General features: G+C 42.1%; 1 protein-coding gene across 1 annotated transcript in view; it reads right to left on the bottom strand.

The window, feature by feature from the left end:
• Window positions 1–27,636, bottom strand: part of Vps50 (vacuolar protein sorting 50) — a 243,954-nt gene that overhangs the window by 117,031 nt on the left and 99,287 nt on the right. The window contains exons 13-16 of the mRNA XM_037429998.2: window positions 26,035–26,133; window positions 15,088–15,178; window positions 6,348–6,542; window positions 2,389–2,492 (exon numbers count right to left, since the gene is read on the bottom strand). Coding sequence (XP_037285895.1) covers window positions 2,389–2,492; window positions 6,348–6,542; window positions 15,088–15,178; window positions 26,035–26,133 — 489 coding nt within the window. The remainder of the gene's footprint in view (window positions 1–2,388; window positions 2,493–6,347; window positions 6,543–15,087; window positions 15,179–26,034; window positions 26,134–27,636) is intronic.

The raw sequence follows: 27,636 nt of genomic DNA, 5'->3' as shown, positions 1-27,636 counted from the left end.
GGACCATACAGAGTAGTTCGACGTCTCGGGCCACTTGACTATGAGGTTGTCCCCGATGGCATAACGAACTCTGAACGGCATCGTACATAAACTGAAGTGCAGTATCATGCACGTTAGCGAACATGTGTGTGCATTCTTGCTTGTGCTTACTGTTCATTGTACATTCTTGCTTTATTATTGTTATTTATTGTTGCATGCATTTTCCTCCACATTTTGCTTTATGCATCTAGACGATGCTTGTAAAGATAAAGCAGTGCCACACGTGTCTTATTTTCACTCTTGCTGTATTCGGTTTCCCACAAAGACAGTCAGCGACAGTCAGTGCAAACCACGACTCAGTGTTCTAGAAGCTTCACAATTGTAGTAGATCATTTTGTTAAGATTGTGAGCACAACGCGAACATTACAGATTCTTTTGAAACTTTGTGGCCGCTTGGGTTAATGCTGAAATGTACGATGGCCCATGTATAAATTTCGACGCCCTTTGCTGCTTGTCAGTTGATCGACGGCAGATGCTCTATTCACCGCTATCGGTGCCAGTGTGTATTGCTATAATCTGATTTTCTGTTCACCGGCCACAAGTTGGGCCAAATGAAGAGTTTCATCTTCGTCGTATAGTGTGCTGCCTTCAAGATCATCACGACCACGTGACAATATGATTATAATGTGGTTCAAAGTGTTTGATGAATGTCTGGAAATTTGTAAAAGAAAGAGAAAAACTGTGCAAATGTTTTTTTTTGGTCATTTACTCAAGCACATATGTTCTGTTAGAACGAAAGACACGTAAGAAAAATGAAGTAAACAAGACTGTCTGTCTTACGGGTCTTTCACTTTTGCAGAAGTTATGGATCAGCACAGTACTTACAAACATTTATTGTCTAGCTGTGCGAGACCCACTAAAATGTCAGAAAAGATAACTTTCAGTTTTTTTGATATCATTAGTTGTACAATTGAATGCCATAAATATTGCATGAAGATAAAAACACGTGCCATTTGTGTATTTTCCAACCAAGCTTATGATCATAATACGTATTGCTGTTATACTGTTTGTGGTGCTCAATAAACGAGACTGTTAAATTGCAGGAGGACTTATTTGATTTGTGCTGACAGACAGATCAGGTGCACATCTACAAAAAAGCATGACAAATGCACATAAGTGTGCTGTGCATTATGTGCACACACAGTGATAAAAAGTGGCAACAGCGTAACAAATAGCATAAAGCCATAAACATGACAAAGGCCATGGGTATCCGGGGGAGCAGTGTCGGCTTTGCAAATATAAAAGCAAAATGAAGTGCCTTAGCTCGGCTATGCCAAGATATACGTAGTGTCAGCTACAGACGGACAGATAGATGGTTGGACAGATGAATGTATAGACCAGCGAGCGAGGTCACGCAATTCAAGCACCAGCCCACTTCACGAACTTCCAGGCCTTCTCCGGCCGAACATTAGTGCGCTGTGTAGTGTCACTACTCCTCGTGCATGCACAGCACGCACAGCTCTCAATAAGCCGCGAGAAACTGTTGAGCCTAATTTGTAGTGAAGCTTGTACTACAAAGTATTAAGAAGTGAACAGGCAAGGGTTCATTTTGGAGGGCCTCGTGCATCTGGTTTTCGCCACCATTCACCATAGGCGGCGCCACCGGTACAGTTAAAGGTAGCAGCCCATGAGGCAGACAAAGGATGGAGTAGCCACAATGAATAAAGACAAGGCACTTGTGCTTCTTCCGAACTTTCCATGAAACTGAGAAAGACATAGTGGGCATTATTTGTAGCTTTTAACTATTGCGCAGTACATGCCACTTGCATACCAAGTTATTAAAGCGGGCAAAAAAATGACTTGCCATTCCTTGGGACTGAGCCTAATGCAGCTGATGCTCAACCAACCGTGCTAGTGGTTGCCCTCCATTATTGGATATTTCTGAGTGTGTTGACTACTAAACACGGCTGGTAGCCACGACAGATGCTTTATTTCGCGAGCTGGCATCACAAAGGCCGGCCCCTACCAACAGTAAGCTGTTTTTCCATCCACTGTGATCCCACTTCGTTTTTTACATTATAAAGCTAAGAAGACTCGTAAATGCTTATAGTGCAGGACAGGCTACAATGTGGTCTTTTCTGACTCCCATTTATCATACAATGGAAATCCACATTTCTTAAGCAATGCATTCAGTTCTGAGAAAACAACAGCCTTGCTTTTTTTCTTCGCAGAATTTGCCCTATCCACCAGAAGCAGTTAGTCCGTCGGTCATCCCCATTTTCGTCCCTATTGAGACCTTCACGGTCACATTAATAATGTTCACTGCACACAAATTTAATAGCATGTTCCTCATTTTCTTGTCATTGCCAATGTGGCCAAGAAGCAACAGATGCATTCCATTACACTCACTTATGCTGGGGAGCATCTCCAGTCATTTCATCGACGAAGTCCCGCTTCAGCTCTTCAGCAATGTCTGAATCATCAGAGTCCACCTCAGCACTGCCAGGTCCATCCTGAATAAGCAAAGCAGAGCTGCAATATTGCAACGTGTCGCTTTTTCATGTATGCTGCTGTCCATTTTCACCATAACATTAACGTTAACATATTAACTCATTATACAGGACATGACTTCTACATCTTAAACTTCACAAGCATTGACAGTTCTGTAATATGTTACGTTTTAGAATTTGCTATACTTAAAGCATATAAGCTGGAATAACAAGCTTTTAAACTGAAACAAAAAACAAAACAGAAACATGTATCAGTGTGAGGGTGATATCTTCACTTGACCTTAAAGTGGGGCTTCATGGTAGTTTAGAAGTGAGGCAGTTTGGGCTAGTTGGTATGACAGGATGATAGTCATAGAGCGAGAACAAAACGACGGCAAAAAGACAAGAAGGCAATGAGCGCAAACGTCCAACTGAGTTTATTAGGCAGAGCGCGAAAACATATAGAGGAGACAGTAAACCATCTGACAAAAACCATGTGACAGAAAGAGCAATGCATGAGTAAGGAGAAAAAACAAAAGCAAGGAAAAAGGCCAAGAAAAATCTATAAGGAAACGAAACAGAAAAGTAAAGGTAAAAGTACTATAACTATGCTATGCTTCTTTTTTCTTCCGCTCACAGCAAGTTAATAAAGCGAGACATAGCACGGACCTGCCTTGAGAATGCCTTGAACAGGTCGTGCTTTCACAACATCTCTGCGAGCTTCAATGCTCAAGTGTCTTGGCTTATGGCTTCGGGCTTTTCCGAGGCGTTTATAGCATCTGCGGCTGAGACTATCCTGTGGACCAATAGGGCAGAGCAGAGGCAGGGACAGGATCCGAGCAACACGGATACAGACGGTGAAAGAATAGCCATTGTTCCGTACAAACACTAGATATCACACAGGCTCCAGAAATTCGGAAAACGCGTGGGAGTTCGTGTGCTGTTCTCTGCACCGTCTAAATTAATCAGCCTCACCAAATCTACAAACCCCCTGAAAACGCAGTCATCGACAGAATGTAGAGTTCAGCATAGAAACAGGTATGTGGCATGCTCCCTGGAAGTTGTCTATGGGACCCCCCTTTCCTGCGGTGCTTGTTATGTCGGAACGACTGGAAGGTGTCTGAACGATCGACTGAGAAAACACGCTAACAATGTTAGAAACGGGAAAGATGGTTTTCTTGCTCAGCACTGCATTGAGTGCAACTGTGTGCCCCTTTTTAAGGACACAGTGATGCTGTATAAGCACAGGGATGAGCGCACTTGAGTAATCGTCGAGGCCGCGCAGATGGCACGCGAACAGGTGTCATGCATTAGCAAGCCTTCCGTGTCTCCGTGTCCGAGAAGGAACTAAGGTTCTTTGAAGGTTTCGGTGCGCGCAAGTATCATATTTACTCGCGTAATCCTCACAATCGCATAATTCTCGCACCCCCCACATCGCCCAAGAAAAATACAATTTCTTTTTTCCTTGAGTAATTACCGCACCCCCCAAAACTGCCGCAATAATGTTGTCTGCTTGTTCTAGCCACTGATGATGATAGTGCATGCCATCTGGCGCCATCTCTTAAGCATCAAGCGTACTATTGCACGCAGATTCAATTCAATCCAAGCCAAGCCGAAGTTCTTGGCACGTTATGGGGTGATACTGAAGCTACACGGCTGCTTCAAGTTGCAAGTGATAGATCATGCACTAAACGACGGCAACAGGGCCGCCAGTAGGCCCTTCGGAGTCTATGAGTTTTGTGTTCGCTACTGGTGACGGCAGCTGAAAGCCACAAAGACGCGTTGGGCCTGCCGTGGGACTAAAACTGGGGTTCATGGTAAACTTTATTTCTTCAGAAAGAAACTGCGGACGATTCTGTTAAATAGCCATCAGCCCAATACTGACGTCCTACGCTTACCTTTTGAGGGCTCCAGTTGAGCAATGAACGAACGCTACTGCACGCCCGCAACGCCCACAAGCTTTGCGTATGGTATTCCAATTCTCGACTATTTGCATGCACTTTTTGTGTCTCAAATAAATCTTGCCTTGTGTTGATGCTGTGCTTTTATAGTTGAGGTAAGTTCTAATGAGAACTCCTTAAAGCTTGCTGTAGGTTGCTGGTGTAAGAATCCCGATTTGCGGCTACTAAGTTTTCATTTTCGCTCTGTACGTTTTTGTGGAAAGTTTTCCCCGCGTAATTCTTGCACCCCCCAACTTTGCATCAGTTTTCTGGCAAAAAAAGTGCGAGGATTATGGGAGTAAATACGGTAGTTATAGTACTTTTACTTTTCTGTTTCTGTTTCGTTTCCTTATAGATATTTCTTGGCCTTTTTCTTTGCTTTTGTTTTTTTCCCCAATTCATGCATGGCTCTTTCTGTCACATGGTTTTTTTCAGATGGTTTACTGTCTTCTCTATATGTTTTCGAGCTCAGCGCAATGAACACAGTTGGAGTTAGCGCTCGTCTCTTTTTTTGTCTATTTGTCGTTGTTCTGTTCTCGTGCTATATAACTATCTCATATTTTCATGGTAATGCGAATTTTTCTTGGATACTTGTTTTCATGGCTTAGCATCACTTCACTGCAGTGAAACCATTTCTAAAAAATTACATGCGAACTGTTATACCCTTGTAAAAATTTTTTCACCGCTTAGCACCCCCTACATTGCAGTGAAACCACATTTACAAGGTGTAACATGCTATTTGCTTGTTTTGAATAATTGAAAATTTTCAATATTTTAAATTTCATTTGAAGTGAATTCAAATACTGCATTATTCGCTCAAATATTCAAAGCAGTCGAATATTCAAAGCAGCTGAATATTCGCTAAGCTTAACGACAGTGAGGAAAAGAAGCTGAACTAAGATCTAGTCAGATAAACAAACAAAAATAATGGCACTGGGTGAAGAACGATATCAAGAAAAGAGAAAAATGAGAAAATGAATCAGAAAAACAATACAAAAGAAAAGAAATTAACTGCTTTCAAACTTTTCATGCCTCATGAAAGCTTTCAAGGGTTCAGTGCAAGGTTGTCCAATTGTCAACTCCACATTCATGGCTGCGACAAACATGGCAGTAATAAAATTCTTATAGAATGTACAAGTATTGATGTAAGGTTGTTCCAAGTATTACTTTGAACAAAAACTGCTTAGAAATATGTTTTTCAGTTGCTTTCACTGCGCAGAGTGTATGTAGGAAACCAAGGTTTAACTTTTACGTGACAAAACATTATCGCAGTTAACCCTTTTTGAATTCATGGCTTCTTGCATTCCAAGGTACTGTTTGGCTCATTGTTGGTGGTCATAACTTTGAAGAATGGCGCCAAAGACTGTAGTAATGCAAAAGCTGACTACTAAGCTTCATGCTGCCTCTTGATGTTTTTTTTCTGCCTCTAGCTAAATGACTAAAAATTGAATGACCTTGCTTGCAGTTTCCCAATTCTCTATGTTTGGTGCTCATCAGTCTGAGATATCTGTGCCATAACTAAACTGGAGTGGTCTATGGAAAATCATGCACCTCTCTCGTGCTTTACATGACGAGTTTTGAATTTTTTTTTTTTATACTCTATGTGTGCCATATTTTTACCAAAACCTTGCACGCAGCTTTTGTTGTAAAAGCAGGACAATTTACAAAGTGTTTAATTCTGAATGCAGTTTTAATGGATAGCATAATAACATGTTTGTGCACTGAAATGTGTTTACAATGACCTCTAAATTGTTGTGTCTGAGATAGTTAAAAATTGGTTTGACTGTATCTCAATTTATTATAGCGAGGAAGTATTTCAAACCCCACTTTCAGCTTGTTACGACAAGGTTCAAAAGGTAATCGAGCAAGCAGGCCCTTTGACACATCATCTTTTTTGCTGTTGGCAAGTGAGTGGAATATATTCCAAAAAAGAGCTCACTGCAGGACTGGAGGCCACAGCGTCGAACAGATCTTCCTCTTCTTCTTCTGGCTGCAGGACGAATGGCTGGCAGGAGGCATCAAACAGGCACAGCCCATCAGCACTGGCCAGGCGCAAAGACGCCTCTGGCCGGCTGCCACTAGGTGACCCTGGCGGCACACTAGTTCTCGCCGGTGACCTCAGAAACCGTAGCTCCTGCAGCTCCCAACAAAATTTTTCTGTTGCGTGCCACAAGGTCAAAATGTGGTCTTCTAAAATGATACTATGGTAGATCATTTTGCACAATAGTAACACAAGCATGAGTACTGTAACAAGAAATATCATGCTTCTACGGCAAAGAGTCCGGCTTACCCAAAATCTGAGGATAGCACCTTTATCTAAGAAATAACCTTGCTTTGTGCTGATCAAATTTTGCTGCAAAAGGGCTACAAATCACATGGGCCAAAAAATTTGTGCACAAAAGCTATGCCACACAGACTGTGGGAAGCACCTACCAAGCAATCAACATATTAAACAAATTCAAACAAGCGTCTAACATCAGTTGTCCTCAAGAAGCTTTGAGGTTATAACCAATAACATAGTACGTAAGATATGTGAGACACAGGACAAGGGAAAGAACAAAGGGGAGCACTTACTTCGAACAAAATTTATTTTGAAGAGCGTACAAAGTGCAAAAATAGGAACCCACAATTGCCATTCACGAAAATCTTACAATGACAGGAAGGACAATTTTTTTTGACAAAGACCGAGAGAGAGCGTAGTGACGCAGTTCAGCCCTAATCTACTAATACTCTCTGCCTCGATGATCTCCCTTGTCATTTTCTTTGTTCATACCAACAATGATGTATAATGAAAAAGTGGTTTGCAGCCACACGAGCTGCAATGCAGTGCCAAAGAACCATCCTGATCATTTCTAACGTTACAAGCATGTTCACGGAGTCTACCATTTTTACAGTGGCCAGTTTGTCCTATGAAGTGCTTGCCACATGAAAGAGGTATCTGATAGATTATATTTTCTGCACATGTGACAAACAGAGTTTTGTGCCTTTTAGAACAACTTGGTTCGTGAAACAACCCTCATACGCAAGTACGAGAGCTTTTTCGGGCAGGTCAAACCACCTTTACATTGGCCCGCTCCCCAAGCTTTTTCAAGTTGTGGGAGAATCCATGTAGATGAGAAACTACAGCAAACTTCCGAGGCCTTACTGGCTCAACATGAGGGAGGGCTTGTTCCAAGGTCTGAAACTTGTGGGGATCTGAGGTGCACCCGCGACTATTTCTGAAATGTTATGCCACCAAGCTTGTCAATGCACTCTTCTACACAACTAAGAATTGATTCACGCGGCAACAAATAATACAGGTCTTTTACATTCATGAAAAAATCACACATGCGCCGTTTAGAGCGGGGTCGGATGAAATCAAGAACTTGACCAGAATTATTCATGAGAAACGAGTCGTTTACTGCTAAAAGGCCAAGCTTACTTTGTGAAAACAAGGCAACACTTTTTTACCACGTGCCATTTCCTGAAATGATTACAAGAAATGGTTTATCAGGCTTATGTGTTTTCACACTTTCTTGCTATTTCCTATGCCACCAATGAGTTTACTGAGGTTAAGCTTTTTACACAACTTTTCTGCCTGACATTTAACTTTAGAAACAACAATGTTGTCGTTGCTTTTGAAAACTGATGAGACAGCTTCACTTGCTTTGGAAATAAAAAGCTTGTAAAAAAAAAAACGGCAAACCCTCCTTCCTGGTCAGCGGGAAGGGCATTGTCCTTGAGGTAGGCCTCCACTTTTCTCAGCGGCAACCTGGAAGAGCGTTGCTTTGAATGGATGAGCCCGCCAACACCAGCTGAAACACATCGATCGTGTTCCAAGTCAGTTGCCTTCCCAGAAATTTAGCGGACCAAGGAAAGTTTGCTGTTGAGTCGAGGCTTTCCATGTCTGAAAGGCATGGAAAGCCTCGACTCAACAGCAAACTTTGGTCCAACGAAAGGGTTTATGCCACATCCAGTGGCAACTGTGACGGCTCCAGCTTGTGAACGCTGCTCTTGCAATTTTCATCCTGCCTTAGTCCTCATTTGGCCTCACTTCGCAGATGTGCTAAATCACAAGCCCAATGGCATCTGTTGCCTGGTGAATGATGCGCTTAAGTTCATGAAGCTTTCTTCATCCCTTGGCATCGTCCCCTCTTCTCAGAACTTGAAGCGACAACCACTGCCCGAGCAGTCGCACTTGCCTTCTGAACTCAGTCCTCAAAACCTTGCACACTCTTATGCCTTGTCCGACAGAAAGGGTAAATCCATCAAAGAGCATTCTAACTTCTTGAGAGAAAATTTTCTCTCACATGTAGAACGAAACTCTACTCGCACAGCAAGTGGTGAGGGCTATCAACGCAGCCGTCGCAGAAAGGTTAGGAGGAGAACAGATAAAACGGCCCGTTGTACTAGAAAAGATAGTTGACAAGAGTTTGAAGTCGGGCGTGTTGGTAAGACATAACTAATGACGTAGCACGTAAAATATGTGAGACACAAGACAAGGGAAGGAATAAAGGGGAGCAAAGTGTTTTCAGAGGGGCCAACAATTTCCGAGGGCACCAAAATCACATGAACGCGCAGCAACTTGGCGGCCTCGTCGTGATGTGCGCATTCCATTTCTTGTTTGCTCGTGCATATTGGCATGCGGGCCCGAAAAGCATGGCCTTCGAGGTCCACAAACAAGTAACGCATATTTGACATTATTGGTTATAAAAACACATCTAAAAGGCTATGCTTCTCTTGCTTTTCGCTTGCTGCTGCAAAGCCCCTGTGCCATCCCTGAGATGTCAATGGTGGGGCACATGGCTTATGCACTTCAGCAGTGCTCGCTTTGTTACGGGTGAATCTTACATCGGGAGTTGAACACAACATTGTGTCACTCGTAGCGATAAAAAGACATGTAGCGATAAAAAGACATGACTGGTGCTTGGAATGGCGTCAAGCAAGGCACTGTCGTGCAGTTTTCTCATGGGCTTTGGTGACAAGTAATATCTTACTGTCCATCACCTTAGCTGACAATGGTGCACGGTGCCTCAGTGAATTTTACTGCTTATTAGCATTTCCGGGTGCCACCTCGGACGGGAGTACAGTCAAACCTCATTAGTGTGTACCTACTTTAAGCGTATGAACAATTAAAACGTAGTTGCAACAAATCCCCGGCCAAGTCTCATAGAGACTATAATGCATTCACAAACCGCTTAAGCCGTAGTGTTTGGCCTATGCCAACCGGTTAATGCATACTAACTGCGTACCGCGATAACATTTCGCGCAACAAAATTTTACTGCTCTGTTAAACTTGTAGACGCCACAATGTGCCGTGAACGGTTTTCCAACATGTTGATAAGTGCGAAGATCAGCCGGTAAGTTATTTTGAGTTCCGGGTCATTGCAGCGATGGCGCTACAAGTAACCATCGGGGAAAAAAAAATTGGCCTTGTATCTGCATGTTACACCGCAAATGTCGTCGAAAGACGATAGTCTTGCACCTGGAGAGAGTGAACGAAAGGTTGATTTGATGTTCTGCGCAAGAAAATTGGTGAATGATATTCTGGAGGCGCTGCGCTAGATTGCCTCAAGTGTGCAGCGGAGGCAAAAGAGTGCATCAAGTCACGTCACACGTGAGACATGAGCGCTATATGGCAGTTAGGCTGGAAAACAGGGCGCGCGCTGGGCGCACCCGTCTCTGGGGTAATAAAGTACAGAACACAAGGCGACGGGTAGGTGCCACCACAGTGTTATTTTAGCAAAGCGTTGGAAACACTTGCCGTTTCGTGCAAGTGTTGCATAGCCAGCGCAGCATTATAAAGGCTACGATCATTAAAATTACTTACATATGTCTTTTCTAGTAAAAAATACACATACATAATATTGACGCATTGTTATAGTGCCTCAGATGTGTGCAATATTGCTTTTTAATTGACAATCGCACAAGTATGAACGCTGAACCTTGAGCAATATTGGTGGGCGCTGCGGATGGGGTCGGCCGTTTGGATTATCGTTTGGTCACTTTGATGCAGTTTAGGGTACCGTTAAGCATGGATAAATAGACAAATGTACAGACAAACAGACGGACAGATTAAAATTTTTGCATTGAAGGTCCCCAAGAAAGACTACAGTCTTTAAAAACGAGGGCTAGGTGCCGACCACCGGCAAACACGCTGGTATGACTTATTGCCGTCGAAAAGCCTTATCACAGTAAGCATCCCCCGTTATCTCCTCAGGCATGCAGGTGGTGTAGCGTACCCTTAGGCCTACTGCATGTTTTTAGTGGGCAGCTATGTGAACGAGCTGGTCCGTCGATCGCTGCCGCTTCATTTTGCAAGAATCGTGTTCAAGCACGCACTACTTTACAGAAATGCAAGCAGCTCGCTGTCACGAAGTTCTGCGTTGTGGATCGCGGGCACCGAGAAACCTTGCTGTATTATGCCAACACGCGCACCGGAGAGCGAGCGTAGCGCTGTTGTTACCATGCTGCACTTTTCTTTAGTGGCAGCCGAAATGCGCCTCTGTCCGCTGCCAGGACTGCTAGAGCATCGCGGAGAACACATTACTTGCGGAAAGCTCTTCGGCACCGCGTTAACCCAGCAGGCTACTTGCCAAATCTGTACAGCAAGCGGATCGGCAGTCATGGTGTGCGCAGAGTGAGCGAAGTGCTGTATGCAACTAGCTATGCAGTAAACAATTTGGTTCTCTGCAACTGTACCGCGTTTTAAAGAAGAAAACTGCATCAGTTTTTACTTAGAAGCAGACCATGGAACAACTGTATCACAGACAGTCGATTGTGTCCGTTCGGTCCACGCAGAAAGGAAGGTTGTTTCCTTCCTCCATGGTTCTGTCGCTGTACCACACTGCATATGTCGGATTCTACGGTGGTTTCGAAATGCTTATCGGTGTCACCATCGCGTGCTATCGGGCACTTCTTCGAGAGTAAGAAATTTTTTGTACCTTGGCAAAAAAAAAGAAATGACTTTGCATTGAGCACTTTAGGCAATATCTCCCGCTGCACTGCGTTTCTTCTTTTGTTGGCGATGATGGCGCATGTCAGGGGATGCAAATTTGTAGGCGGTGTTTATTGCGTAGTACGTTCATGCGTAGTTATATGCTGCCATCCCCGGCAGGTACGTACTAGTGGGGTTTCACTGTACAAAAAGCAGCTTCATCGGTGCCGCTGAGGAAATCACTGTTTCTGACTGTGTCGATGCTGATATCGTGGCTGACATTGCCCATGTCGTAGAACTGGGCCTGCGCCATTATGAAGATGCTAACACTGCTGCAAAACTGCATTTTACCGGGCTACAGAGCTTGCATCGGCACTCACTGTCAATCACCGGTGTTGTGGCTGAAGGGGCTGAATTCGCTTAATTTGAAAGCTTTATTGCTCAATTCATGAGGATTACTTAATGAACATGAGAGCACACAAAGGGCAAGAAGGGCAAGTCTACAGACTATTTTCATGTGAAATAAACTGCGGTAACTTGCAAAAGATGTTGCCACCTTTTTCTTAAGCATACTGTGAGCAAGTCATCATGTTAAAGAGACTGCCTACCGTCCTTCACTGATTTTTCTGTTCTGTGTCACAATAAAAGCATACCATCTGAAGTGTCTAACCTTGCAGCAGTTTCTCTGGAATGTTTGTAGAAATTTTTACAACAGGATTTTTTTATCTGTGTTCAGTCTCCTTCCGTCGGTGGGATCAATGCCCACAAGGCTGGTCAGTGGAGGCGATGACAATTGCATTGCTAGTCAGAGTCAAAAACTTAAACTGTGTGCAGTTTTCACAGGCATCACCAAGTTTTGTTTATTATTAAAAAAAATATCTTAGTGGTTGCTTAATACACACAAACATTTTTTTTATTGTTTCTTTGAGTGGCAGCCAATTCCGTGCTTGCATTTCTCTGCCGTTTGCAGGCAGGTGTGCAGGCAAGAGAACACACCGCCGGCAGTGCCACAAGGCGCCTCATTGAGCGTGGGAGAAAAAAAAGCAAAAATTAGTCTTGTGCAGCCTCAAGCTGTGTCAAGTGCTTAATATATACAATTTCAGATTATATGTACATGCTTATTTATAAGCAAAATAAGTCTACCTGCGAGGATTTCTTGTCCTACCAGTGGATTGATCACCTCGCTGTTGGGTGACGCTAGCAGTCATTTCTTGCTGACTTTCAACATAAAGTTATAATCATAATTCCTTTGTTATGGGACCGACGCATGCTCGTTGGCACCGACGTAATGAGCGATCTTCTCATTTATCCACAATCAAAAAAAGTTTTTCGAGTGGTTGACAGTCCCTTCAACGCTAATGGGGAACCAGCGCTGGAGTTTCCGCAAACGTGGAGCGCCGACCTGTTGAGCGCGGCTGGAAACATTCGGGCATACAAACAAATACTAACGTGAACCCTGCCACCGTGCACAATGATCGGACGAGAAAAAAGTAGCTTCGAGACCGGTGTTTCTGTTGCACTCACGAATGCCACAACCACAAAGAGTGTTTAATAAGTCGAAAAATGATCCAGAGCATGCATAGTTGACTTCCTCCGGGGTCGATTTCCACCGAGACACAGTGGTTGGCGCTCTTGAAGATATCACATGTCTTTTAATTAAAACTTGTCTTGATAATGTTCAAGGAAGCACATGAAAACTTCGGTTGTGTAAACGTCATGCCGTATACAGTTAAACCTCTTTATAAGAGGCATGCTCCAGACAGAAATCTTGTTTTTTATATGTGGTGTTCGTTATAAGCAGGGTACCTCGTATGCATTTTCTTATTCACCCGTAGTTTACTGTGGGCTCAGTGATGTCCCTTATACTCATTGGTCTCTTATATCAGTGCCTCTTATAAAGCGGTTTAACTGTATTTCACACTGTATTTATTCGAATGTAGCATGACCACGACTGTAACGCAAGAGGTGACACTTCAATACATTTAGGAAGAAAAAAAATTGAATTTTGGTTCTCGGTGCGTGAGGGTCGACTTTAGTAGCAAAAATCTGAAAGAAAAAAAACTTCGCGTCACATTCGAGTAAATACAGTATCATATTTGACTGTCACGTGCACAGTTCTAGACCAGTTACAAGACGATGTCTGCTACAAAAACTGTGATGATCTATGCATGTCACATTACTGACCACATAATGCATGTCAACCACAAAACCACCAGAAAGTCAATTAATACCGAGTTGTTCAAAGGCATTCTTTTTTTTTTTTAGGTATCATGTTTAGACGATAGCCAATCGCAAGCTTGTGAACGGTCTGCAGACAACGGGAAGTCGACTTCGTTAAAGAACGACCGCTGCAACACGTTTGCATTTCTGCTAACACCGCTAATCTCTGCTTTACACTGGCCTTTTACAGACATTCATTGCATAATTCATCGTGAGCTTAAACATTTATATTGCCCGCCGCGGTGGTCTAGTGGCTAAGGTACTCGGCTGCTGACCCGCAGGTCGCGGGTTCAAATCCCGGCTGCGGCGGCTGCATTTCCGATAGAGGCGGAAATGTTGTAGGCCCGTGTACTCAGATTTGGGTGCACGTTAAAGAACCCCAGGTGGTCGAAATTTCCGGAGCCCTTCACTACGGCGTCTCTCATAATGATATGGTGGTTTTGGGACGTTAAACCCCACATATCAATCAAATTAAACATTTATTTTAAAGACTGCGACACGAGCATTCTGTGTGTTCATGCTAGCCGTTGAACGCACCATAAATGAAAGTGCGTGGCGAAACAGCTTCTGTAATATATAGTGCAAGAACTGCCAACTATGTAAATGTGATGTTCTCGCTCAAAACAGCTGTCATTGGCCCGAATGCTGCCTCAGAAACTACCAATTTTACTTCAAAGCTAGTGTGTAACAAGCGACTTTCACGCTACGTCGAGCTTCGCAAGAGCTGTCGGAACACACTTACCTGTAAGTTTACACCCTACAATGCTTGGCACTACGTCGAAAGATAGCACTTTCTTCCGCATCATAGACGTACTTCACATCGGACCGTGTCTGTCCTCTCAACAACACAGTCTCGCGAAAGTATCCGACCACACGTACCACATCGCTGAAACCACAATGGAGAACAATCGCTGGCATTGCTGCTCGCTCGCTGTGTCACAGTTTTCAGCTAAGAGTCTAATTCTTCGCTGGTCTAGCGCATTCAAAAGTACCTACAATCCGATGCACATTGGGCAAAGCCAGGGGTAGTGCCGCACTACGTTCAACATGCATTTCAGCGCGCAAGACACGTACAAGAGTTACATTAAAACGTGCCCGTAGTACACCTTGCAGTGGCTCTGTGCTACTAACTGGTTCTCAGCCAGCTCGCCAGGGCGGCCAATGTGTAAGTTTTAGGCGCGCACGGAGAAAAAGTAGGCGCGTTCCCTGCACGGCGCTGGCTTCCCACTATGATTTCCGTCAGCCATTTCGAGAGTTGCAATGAATTAGCATAAGCCTTAGATACGCATATTTCTCATATCAAATTATTTATATATCGAACTAATTTGCGATCCCCTTCAAATTCCAGAACAAGAAGGAAACACTTAGAACAGACAGGTGCAAAAGTTCTTCGTGTTCTTGGTTGCCCAAGTACATTACACCAAGATGCCTACATCGAGCTCCTCCTGCTTCAAACAGTGCAGATGCCCAGCACACTGGCATGCCTCAACCCCTGTTCCTGCTCACTGCATGCGGTCTAAACAGAAGTGAGGTGCATATTCACCTGCAGTTGCAAAATGGAGAATGAGGGTTTCACAGGCACGAGCTCCCAGCTCTCATTCTCCAGGAACATCCGCAGCTCTTCCATGCAGCTCCTGCAGCAGTAGGCTCACTCAGTGCTTGACAAGGCACCACCTAGCCACTGTCCCTGACGTGCAGCACAATAAAATGCAGTCTGACAGCGCATACTTTAGATCGAATGAAGGTGTACCAGAGAGTGTGCACGATTTGTGGAAAGTACTAAGGTGCTGGCTCACAGCCTCGATACTACACCTTTTTCCAATATGCAGCGCTGCATATTCTCCAGCTGGTGAGATTTGATAGGAAGCCAGCAAATGTCTGCAAATGTAAACTGGAATGCAAGGACGTCATGATGAATTGTATTTTTTTTTTTTCTGAATTTCTGGGCTATCTTTGTGCAGTGGTCGATTGGGAAACTCTAGGGTCAGAGCTGTGGCAGGCATTTCTTGAGTATTTTGCAGTCATCTTGCAAGAGCACAAAAAAGGTGTCCAACAGGTCTTCTATACCAAAGGCTTCACTTTACTGCCATGTAAATGATATATTAGGCTTCCAACTTGGTGCAACCACAGCAGAAAAATGTAACTGAGCAGCCTTTTCTTCACAAATAAAGCAGTTAACTATGTTTAGAGCAATGCTGAATGCTTTGAACCATAATATGCAGATCTCATACAAGTCCTGACATTTTTTTTTAAATATCTATTGTTTTGAATAGAGTAGCTTAAAGATGGCTTGTGTGAATATTTGAACAAGTATCAAAGTATTTGAATTTCATTCAAATTGAGTTCAAATCATAACGGATTTTTGATTATTTCAAACGAACAAATAGATGTACAGTACAGTCCACTGTTAGAGGGAACACATGAGTGCGTGGCCGGTGGTCTGCGGGGCGCCACCTGCTGGCGAGATTTCGAAATGCGGAGCATGCACGCAGAATCGCAAGGGCGATACTTGCCCCCGTCGTCTGCTACTTTCCTGCCCTACGCTCGGCACACGCTAGCGACAAGCTTGCTATGCTCGCTTCATCGACCATCGATTCCTATGTCGCCCCGCCACACTGGTCTAGTGGCTAAGGTACTCGGCTGCCGACCCACAGGTCACAGAATCGAATCCTGGCTGCGGCGGCTGCATTTCCAATGGAGGCGGAAATGTTGTAGGCCCGTCTGCTCAGATTTGGGTGCATGTTAAAGAGCCTCAAGTGGTCAAAATTACCGGAACCCTCCACTACGGTGTCTCTCATATACATATGGTGGTTTTGAGACGTTAAACCCCACATATCAATCAATCGATTCCTTTGTCTGTTATCAAAAACGACTGGCTAGTTCGAACAGCGTTTGGAACGCTTACAATTACATTTTTGGTGGGCACAAACACCATGCATGTGGACCATGCAGGCTACGCGAGTGATGGGCTTCGTTATCATTTTTACAGACTGCCACAGCTGGGGCGTATATACTCGCTGATCGCATTTTCTGCATAGCTAGTTTTTAGAAGCCGCATGTCTTAGAGTACCTGAGGATGAAAGGCTTCAAATAGTCGAGCTGTACATTAAAAAATAGAGCCAGCTTGCTGTCACTGCCATCACGAAAGGCCGCTTTCCCATTACCAGCGCAATCATCAGCATTACGAATGTTTTTTTTTTTTTTTTTCAGTGCCTAGTTCTGTCACACGTAGTCCTAACTTGTTTGCACGTATCTGCATTTTACTTTCTGTCTCACCGGGCAGAGATGTGTTTCATTACCTCTGCACTATTCAAATGCTTCGAGGCTACAGATTTGACCTCACTCGACCTGTCTGTGAAAAAGGTTTTAGGAATAAATTTTTCTTTGTTTACTCCGTAGTGTTCTCTGTAGTCCATTTTTCAGCGCGCGTGTTGCTGAAACGTAATGATTTTTGGAAAAGTCAACGCTATCGCATATTTCAAATAAGGAGCTTCTAGCGTTTTTGCTTCAATGAAGAAAACAAAATGTAATGCAAGTTATAACTAACACTTGCTGGGTATTGCAATCCACAATAATTATATCATTTTGTGTCCCGCCGTAGTGCTATACATTGAAGTATTCTCAAACACGTGTTTTCTTTACATTTTTCTGAATACTATTGGCACATGGCTTTTTTTTCATTTATTCTGTATTCTGAAATTGGCTGCTGTGGCCATGAATGGAATCGCAACAAAGCTGCCGAGAAAGCGCAAGAACAAACGAACGGCACTTTTTTTTCTGCGCGCTGATTACTCGGGGAGGAGCAGGGAAAGTGGCGGGGACATGAATCGCACCGCGGAAAAGCGAACGCAGTATCCAGTGCACTGCAAGCGTCGGAGAGAAAAGTAGCAGATGAAGCATGGCAAGCCTCACCCTTTCGCGTCTATGCGCATGCACTGTGTTTACAAGTCTCGCCGCCAGTTTGCACCACGCGGGCCGCCAACCACGCGTTGCCGTGTTCCCTCCAAGAGTGGACCATACTGTACATTAGTCCACTGTCAAGGTAGTTTCACTGCACTAAAGGGGTGCTAGCTATACTATGAATACATCTATCCAAAGAAACCCGCACTGCCGTGAAGCCCCGCTTCATAGCTAAATGAAGATATGGGCTCCCATCGATTCAGCCTTTTTTTAAGTATAAAAGCTAGTTATACTGGCTTATATGCTCAAGGTATAATAAATTTTAAGACATATCTTCAAGATTAGGTTATCCCTCGCGTTCTACCGAAAGTAAACTCCTGCAACTATTCAAAGTTGCTTTCACTGCCCATTAAACCAAAATGATAACATTTGCACATGACTTGCTTCAGTTTCACAAAACTAGAAGATACTGTGCTCGTTAGTTTGGTCATAAAAAATGTGCTCTTTTTTCTTTGTATGTGCAATACACATTTCCATTCGATTCAAAATTATTTGGGCAAATCACTACGCACTTCGAATTCACTCTAAACTAAAACTTACAATTTACACAAGCATACCCTTAAGATTGGAGTAAGCTTGTGCTAATATTTAAATGCTTTAAATATTTGAACAATTAGTAGAGTGTTTGAATTCGCTTTGATTCAAATAAAAATTTTTGGAATTAACAAAGTATTCTCAATGAACGAATAGGTGTATGTTAATTCGCATGTAACTGCTTGTAAAGGTGGTTTCACTGCAGTGTAGTGGTGCTAAACGATGAAAGCACGTTTCCAAAAAAAAAAAATTCGCTCTGCTGCGAAGCCCCCCTTCAAATTCAAAGGGGCCCTATAACACTTATATAGCCTGGTCAGAAAACGCTGCCGATCAATTGTCGACGCTACCGAGAACACGCGAGCCAAACATTATAGCGCAGCACGTGGCCAGCCATTCACAATAAATTCTCGAAGTCAACAAAAAATTGCTCTCTTCGCTCGGCAAATGATGCCACATGCTCAAAAATCACTCGTCCCAGCCATTGTATCCGCCATTGGCTGATTTGAGCATGGCGCGCTCGGTCGTTACTGTGCCCGCCGTGGGAAGCCGGCACATATCCACGCATATATGTCGATCGCACTGAAAAGCTGCTTCTTCGAAGAAAAAAGAAAGAAAAAGTGCTCAAGGTCACGAGACGCGTGTGACGTATTTTCTTTCCCTGGGCCATCCTTTCCTGCTTAGCTTCCAGCGCTTTCGTCGGAACAAGAAGAACGAATGAAATTGCAGCGTTGACAAAACTTTGCAACTCCACTCGTACTAGACTGATTCTTAAAATTTTACAGAGGTGAATTCGTGAGGAAATAAGTTTGTTTAGCGAATCGATTTTATGGCTACTTGAACAAGTGTTGCAGGACCCCTTAAAATGAAGGTATTACTCTCAAATCAATTAATTATCTTATTAGGATTAAAAGCTTGTTATGGCGGCTTATATGCTCTCTGTATAATAAAGTTTAAGATGTTACATATTTTACAGGTTGTTACTCGCATCCTAGCGAAAGTCAAATCATGCTACTACTCACAGCTGTTTCGACTTCCTTTGAACAAAGAAAAAAGTTTTTTTTTATTTCAAGGTACCTTACAGGCCCCAGGGATGGGGGCATTGAGTAAGGGGGCGATACACTAGATACATGTACATATATATGTGAAGTTGGCAAAAATACATGAGGAAAGATACAATTGCAATATAATAAACAGAAAGCATTATGGATATAAACATGTAAAGATGAGGCACGCATGCAAACAGTAAGCGAAAGTGTGCGTTTATTGAGCACAAGAAGGGAGCGGTTATATGTCACAGCTGCAACAATCTTAAAACGAGTTCAAGTTTTACAAAATAAAAACTAATACCATGCACGATGAAGATAAAAAAAAAATGATACATTTCATAGGGGCAATACAGCGAAATGAATTTACTGCACGAGGGAAAAAAAAAAGGTGATATGCGGGATAACTGCCCGTCAGAAATAGCTCAACTGACGTAGCATACGAGAGATTTGCTTTGATGATGATGTAGTGTGAAAATGTTCCCGAAATTCATCCTTGCGCTGCAGAAAGGCAGGTTTATGAAGTGGATTGATAACATATGATGGAGTGTTTTATGATTTGTCTCGGCAGCAATGTAATCAGGCAAACTATTCCAGAGAATAATGGCATGTATGAGTGCCGACTTGTTGAACGCGTTTGTAGCGCCGTATATACAGGAATAGCCGAGATGATTGTGTAATCTACGTGAGGTGAGATATGGTTTGTGCAGACCAGTAACAGTGATTCGGGAGGAGTGGGTGATTTTATAAAAGAATGAAATCAAGGCAATGTCACGACGGATGTTCAAGAGTGGAAGTGAAAGTTGTCATTTTATACACGATATACTGGAATGGGGACTGTAGTTATTGGCGATGAAGCCGCTTGCCCTATTCTAAATTTTTTCCAATGTGTCAGTTAAGTATTTTTGATGGGGAGACCAGATCAAACAGGCATATTCTAGTTGAAGGCGAACCAAAGTTAAGTGTGATAATTTGCGAATGCTTGAAGGAGCAGCTTTCAAATTATGTCTTAAGAAACCAAGTGACCCGGAGGCGTTGGCAAAGATTGCTTTAATGTGATCGAACCACGACAGAGTAGGTGTAAGTATAATGCCCAAGTAACGATATTGCATTGCAATTGAGATAATGAACTAGTTAATGCTGTATGAAAATTCGGATCTGCTATATTCATGTGTGATTGACATTACTTTGCATTTTGAGACATTTAGAGTCATGAGCCATTACTACACCAACCATTAATTACATCGAGGTCATTTTGAAGTGACAGGAAATCTTTAAAGTTTTTGATTGGACGGTAAATAATGCAGTCGTCGGCGAATACCCAGATGCAAGAAGAGACATGTAGCGGAAGATCACTTATAAATATGAGGAAAAGTAATGGTGCGAGTACGCAGCCTCGTGGTACACCTGAAGGAACATCAGTTAGAGAAGAAGAAAAATTGTTGACTGTTGTGTACTGCTGCTGATTAGATAGAAAATTGTGAAGCCATGATAGTGTACGGGAGTCTAACTACAAGGCGGATAGTTTAGATCTCAGCCGATATTGTGCAACCCGATCAAAAGCCTTCGAATAGTCCAGGAACACACAGTCAGTTCGATAATTATTGTCCATATTTGCATGAAGATCATTGGTTAGTTCGAACAGCTGAGTCTCACACGAAAAACCCTTTCGGAAACCGTGTTGATTTTTGAAAAAGAAATCATTGGATTCCAGATGTCTGTAAATATGCAAAGCAATGATGTGTTCTAGCATTTTACAACAAATGCATGTCAGCGAAATAGGAGGGTAATTTTCACATGAGGTTTTGTTTCTACTTTTGAATATTGGTATTACTTTTGCCAACTTCCAGTCAGATGATATTATGCTAGTTTCTTAGAGGCTGCCGGAATATATAGTGTAGAATTTTGCTTGAGACCATTACTTTATTTTTTAGCACCTTAAAATTGATTCCATCTGCACCGCATGACGAAGATAACTTGAGATTTTTTATGGCTATAACTATGCCGTCTAGCTCAATGTCTATTGGTTCCATGAATTGGTAGTCAAGCTCGGCTACGTAGGGTATGTTTGTACTGTTCTCTTTCATGAAGACAGAAGTGAAAAAGGAATCATGTGCCGTTGGGCATTGGCTAGCTGGAAGAGGGACGTTGTTACAATCATTTAATGAGATGTCCTGGTTTTCGCTGGTGGGACTGATGACTTTCCAAAATTTAGCTGGGTTGTTTTTCAGTAATGTGTATCAATTGAATAATATTTTACCTTAGCCTTACTTAAAGCAGTGCAATATGCTTTTATTTAGGATTTATATTTGAGCCAACAAGAAGAACTGCCCAAGCACTTTGCATTATTATATAGCCGCTTTTTCTTATTCCACATTTTTTGAAGATTTTTAGTGAACCACGGATTTCATTTATCATTGCTAATTTTAACCAGTGGTACATATTTTTCCACTTACATACACAACATTTGCTTAAAAGGCAGCCAGTTCTCTTTGACAGATCGATTGTGGAAGCAAGGTAGGAAAGTATTTTAAAAAAACAATGCTAGTTGATAATTCATCTCCTGATAATTGCCTTTATTAGTCTCGAATTTGTTTTAATGTACACCGGCTACAGGTCGGGGTATGTTTATCTTTATTTGGAGTAGTGTGTGGTCACTGAATCCGTCCAAGTGATTCCTTTTACGTATTGTGTCCGGAGCAGTAGTTAGAATAAGATCCAGAATGTTCGCACCACGTGTGGGCTTTAGAACAGTTTGGAAGAGGTTGAAATCTAGAGTCAAGTTAAGAAAATCATTTGACATCTGACATGGTGATGACAGCGTGGCCCAGTCAATGAGGGGAAAGTTAAAGCCGCCTAATATGTAAATTATGTCTGCTTTAAAAATTTCACATGCCTTGTTGATACTGTGTCGCAGCATAATATTGAAGGAAGAAGCGAAGTCCGGCGCTCGATAGCAGCAGCCTACAAAGATTTTGGAAAAGAGGGCGGTATAGGCTACCCAAACTATTTCGAGATCAGAATTAGTGTTCACTAAAAATGAAATGATGGCTTTTTTTAAGCCAACCAAAACGCCGCCTACTCTTTTACCAGTGCCTGTAGATATGATACAAGCTAGCTGAGGTGAAGATTTCATCATCACTGATGGCAGAATTTAGCCAAGTTTCTGTGAAGGCGACAATTTCAGAACTAATGTCATCCAGAAAAGTAGAGATCAAATCCTGTTTTGACATAATGCTGCGTGTGTTTGCTAGTGACAGTGATACTAAAGTATCAGCATGCCTTGTTTGTTTTTCTGCAAGCGCGCACAACGCTGTAGCTACCTGACAGATTCGATAACTCTGTTTCTCGCACAGTCATATATGTATATCTTGGAAGCAATTCGTAGCTTGTCCACAGAGAGCTTATACGCATTTTTCTGTGTTTTCGCAAATTCGATCAGCTTACGTCGGGCGAGCCGAGTTTCTGGTGAAAAATTTTCTCGTATGGAAAATTCGGATCCTTTTAGTTTGTGTGCGGACGACATGATTTGCTCTTTATCCGTTATTTTTGTTATTATAGGCCTCCGCTTATCTGCTGTGTATTTGCCTATTCGGTGCACACGCTCAAATTGCCGTTCCGTCACAGTGACGCCTAACTTTTCCGAGCAAAAGTTTACTATTTTTTGTTCGGATTTTGCCCAGTCTCCATTAGGTTCATTGTCCATCCCAAAGAAAAGAAGGTTAGATCGCCACAGTCTATTTTAAGAGCTATTACACCGCAATGAAATTTCTGTTACCTGGCTAGACACAGCACGCAACACATCAGCACTAGCCTCTGATACGCCTGTGCTATACGGTGACGTGGAATTGCTTTCCAAGGCAGCGACTTTATCTTTAAGCAACCGAATTTCGTTGCTGGCTTCAACATGCTTCTCTTTTGCAGCTTTCAATTCGGCCAGTAAAGTAGCCTGGCCGTCTTCAAGCTTACGAATGGCATCCAGAGCTTGATCAAATGTGTCGACTTTAATTTTCGTCATAGGGCCCGGGTTAGATTCAACGTCATCAACGAGAAGCAGCAATAAAGAGCATAAAGTGCGGTATACCGTAAAAGAAATATCTACCATATGCCTTAGTTTATCTATGAATTCGGGTGGGCATGACACCGCAACTAGAACATAATTACTTGTTCTGTAGCAAATGGCACCTTTCAGGTAACTAACCAGTAAGAACAACCACCGTAAGCTTGGCATAGAGACCTGTGAAAAAATATTGGGTAAGTTGAGTTAGGTTATAATAAATATGCGCATTTATTTTTATATGTCATATAAACTACAGTACAACCTCGTTACAACAAATCCGCTTACAACAGACATTCGGTTACTACATGCTAATTTGCAGCATAATGCTGACCTCCCTATTTCTTCCATTTATTGAGCTTTGTTTACTACAGATTCTGGTACAACAGACATTCAGATATAATTGACTGCAATGTGAGGCCAGCAAGGTGGTCAGGACTCCTTTACAGCCGACTTTTCTACCGTGGACATCCCAAATTCGATAACTTTCCCATCGAAAAAATTTCCCCAGAACAACTGAAAATTTGCAATTGGACCCCATTTCGAATTTCCAATTTTATTTGCCAAAATTGGTAGTTAGAATTGAGTATTATAACATACAGAACGCAAGAAAGGAGTAGACAGAACCACCATACATTAACAACTGATTTTATGTGTCTCTAATCATATGGTGGTTTTGGGATGTTAAACTCCACATCAACAACTGATTTCTTTGAATGACACCTAGATGACCGCTCGTGTAATACTGGATCATCGCTTAAACTAAATCATCGGCCATGCAAAAGACAGAAAGGCACGAGAAAGAACTGAAGCCTTGCATTATGGGCCTCATAGGCGCATTAGTGAAGCTTTGTTGCACCTATACAAGAAAGAAGTTGTTCGTTAACTTGTCATATGCAATGTTTGATGATGCGCATGCACTCTACTGTTGTGGGAAAGAGGCATGCCAAATGAATCCACTTGAGTCTGCACTAGTACCGTCCACTTCTTTCTTCTTGTGCCCCATATGTGTAGGCGTACCTTTTAGAGTTGTGGAAATAGTGATGTTCAGGTTCAAAGTGAATAATGATTTTGAATCAAGTTTGAGTAGCATATATAACATATTATAAAAAAATGGACACATTTGCCGTAACCTATTTAACCTGAACTATATTTTTCTGAATATTGAAACAAGGCCTGTGCAAATGCCTTTTTTTTTTTCACTTCAAAAAAAAATAGAAACAACTTTGAACGACAGCAGGATTTGCCTTTCGTTATAATGGTAGTAATAACCTGTAAAATATGATACATTTAAAAATGATTATACTTTGGGCATATAAGCCAGTATAACAAGCTTTTAAACTTAAAAACAATTTGACGTGAAGATGATTTGTGCATTTACCCTGAAAATAAGCTTTGTTGCAGTGTTAATTTCTCCTGATTAGGTGTTTTCAGTGTTTGGCTTTTCTTTGTTGCAGTGAAACCATCTTTACGAAACATTATATGCGAATTAGTATATTGTAGATGTTTTCACGGTTTAACAATCCTTCAAGTAATGAAAACATTTTTACAGGGGATTACACGCAGACTAACACACAGCTATTCATTTATTTCAAATACTTAAAAATTTTCAGTATTTTAGTTCTAATTGAAGTGAATTGGAATACTCTGATATTCATTCGAACATTCAAAGCATCCGAATATCTGTACAAGACTAATAGTTTTAAGTTTTCCATGCCTTACCAACTAGCATCTCTCCATACCCTCCGTGAGAAAATAGCACTCGCTGCAGGAGCAGGTATTTACTAATTTAAATAATTTACAAATTTCACTGACTTTGTTATATCAAGGTACAACTGCATTTAGTAGTTAAAAGTAGTTCGTAGTGATAAGTGATTTCGACAAATCAAGATTGAAATCAGCATTGTCTTTGTAGCTTCTACAGAAATTTGTCTGCCAGATCAGTAATGGCTTCCACACAGAGCGCACTTCAGAGAACACAGTTGCAGCCATAGAGTTTCCCAACTCTGGCGCTAGTGTCTATAGGAGCTGCAACGCATGGCGCTTCAGCAAGCATGGAAATTATGGGTATGACATGGATTTGCCTAGTACTCCTACTTTAAGTTCGTTTAGTTTTCACATGGCTTGAAGCTGCTTTGTGATGAAACAACAATAGCTAAATCTTTGGCAGCTACCCTTCACCACCTTAATCTTTTAGGCTTATTACTTCAAACAGGGTCACGTAGTGAGGAACAGTTTGTTTTTTTCTTCAAAACAAAACCAAAACACAGCAATAAGTGAAGCCACAAGTGCGTTCGCTGTTTTCAAGCACGTAGACTGGGCTAATTCATGTCATACCCATAGCTCCCATGATAGCTGAACGATCGCAGCACCAGAGTCTCCTCTAGTTAATTTTAGGAAACTCAATGATTGCAGCCCTTAGCTAGTCTCCACCACAACGTTGGCAGAATGCATCACGAGAAACAAGAACAAGAAACTATAGGTGAATTATACGTGTAGCTGCAAGTTTTCCATTTAAATGACACACTGCACTTACTCATGTAATGATATCACTTCTTTTTTTTTCTTAGAAGACTGAAATTTATTTGGGAATGCGATCACGTGGGGTGAGACTTCCTGAGATATTGTTATAATGCAAGAACATTCAAGTCTGAGCTTTTGCAATGCCTACCAAGACAATACTAGAGATCAAGTTTAACAATGTTCCAACATACAGAAATAATTTACAAATTTCGCTGGCTTTGTCATATCAACGTACAACTGCATTTAGTAGTTAAAAGTAGTTCTTATAGATAAGTGATTTCAACAAATCAAGATTAAAATCAGATTTGTAAACATGGCTTCATGCACAGTAAAAGAACAAAAGGGGAGAAATAAAAAGAATGTGGTTACAGACCTGTGGTAATCCTTAAAATAGTTGAAACTCTGTTGCCGCAAAGACTGCTGTAGCTCTTCAGACTGGCTTCCGCAGAAGTCCTGCCCAATGTCCATCAATCTACATAAAGAGAGAAAATCAACACTTATTGGTGCAAAGGAATTACTTGTTTCACTACAGGCAGGCAGCCACTGAGCAAAAATAAGTACAGTAGAACTTTGTTAACATGTAGCTGTTTGGCATATTTTTCCCCAGCACCAGTGTTCATGACTGTGAACACCTAAGTAAACCTACCCAAGCCAAGATCCCTTTCAAAGCTCTGGCAGTGCCCCTTGCTACAAAGTGATGAAGACACTACGTCACCCAAGCGGGATCCTGTGCTACGCTGTCCAGATTTCGAAGTACAACTATGCGTAGTGGAAAGGCTAGGCCTACCTGTCCCATCGTGGTAGTGGCCTGCTGCATGCTAATCCACGCCATAGGTCGACAAACTCGCTCATGAATAAACTGATTCTTTACTCAGATCAAGCCGGGAGTCTGATCACTAAGAGAATAAGCACTGAAAATCGACGAGCCCCAAGTCCTTTTTTAGTGCTTATTATTGAATGATGTGAATGGCCAACTAGACCAGCTAACGTGGGTCTGAGTGGGTTCGGATGAGGCAATATTTTTGTGAGTCTGAGTGAGTTCCACTGAGCAAAATATTGATGAGCTTGAGTTCAAGAAAGCTTTTCCTATATGTGTGTGTGTTTTTTTGTTTTCTCCTGCGTGCACAAGCTTTTTTCTCTCTCTCTCTCCCTATACCCTCTTATTTTTGCCCCTATTTCCCTCCCCCGAGTGCTAGGTAGCAAACAAGATGCTAATAACTGCTCCCGGCCCTCCTCTTCATCTCTCTCTTGGGTGAGTCTGAGTGAGCTCCACTTTTTCATTGCTGGCATATGATACTATCAGCATTGCTATCAGCCTTATATTGGCTCAGGTTTGTACTCAAGTCCACTCACTTGGCACACTAGCGTTCATAAGCTACCACAATGTTTATTGACAAGAGATGTGAGTTAGAAGGGCAGGGCCAAGGCCTCCACCCAACAAATTTTTTCACGAGACATTCTTGCTAGAAGTATCTCATGTGAGTCACATAATTCACAATAACATCTTTGATGGATTGCAACCACTGATAACTTGTATCTGAAGCTAAAAGATCAAAGGGCATATTGTAGAGCAGTGATTATGAGTAGCCTTGTACAAATAGTGAATTTTAGGTTGGAAGCGAATATTGATTTTGGTCTTATAATTCGGAGTCGAATTCAAATAGTAGATATGACATATAAAGAAAAATGGGCATATTTATCATGACCTAAGTAACCTGCACAATATTTTTTAAAATAGAGAAGGCCTCTATGTTAATGCTACCTTTTTATCATTCAAAGGAAGTCAAAACAAGTTTGAGTAGTCGCACGATTTAACTTTTGCTAGGATGCGAGTGATAACATGTAAAATACAAAACATTTAAAAATTTATTATACTCATGCCATATAAGCCATCATAGAAAGCTTTTCAACCTAATAAAATGATGAATTAATTTGAGGGTAATATGTTCATCTATAGGAGCACATCGACACTTCT

Source organism: Rhipicephalus microplus, chromosome 1, assembly GCF_043290135.1.
Source record: "Rhipicephalus microplus isolate Deutch F79 chromosome 1, USDA_Rmic, whole genome shotgun sequence".
Lineage (NCBI taxonomy): Eukaryota > Metazoa > Arthropoda > Arachnida > Ixodida > Ixodidae > Rhipicephalus > Rhipicephalus microplus.
This window is presented reverse-complemented; position numbering and strand designations above follow the sequence as displayed.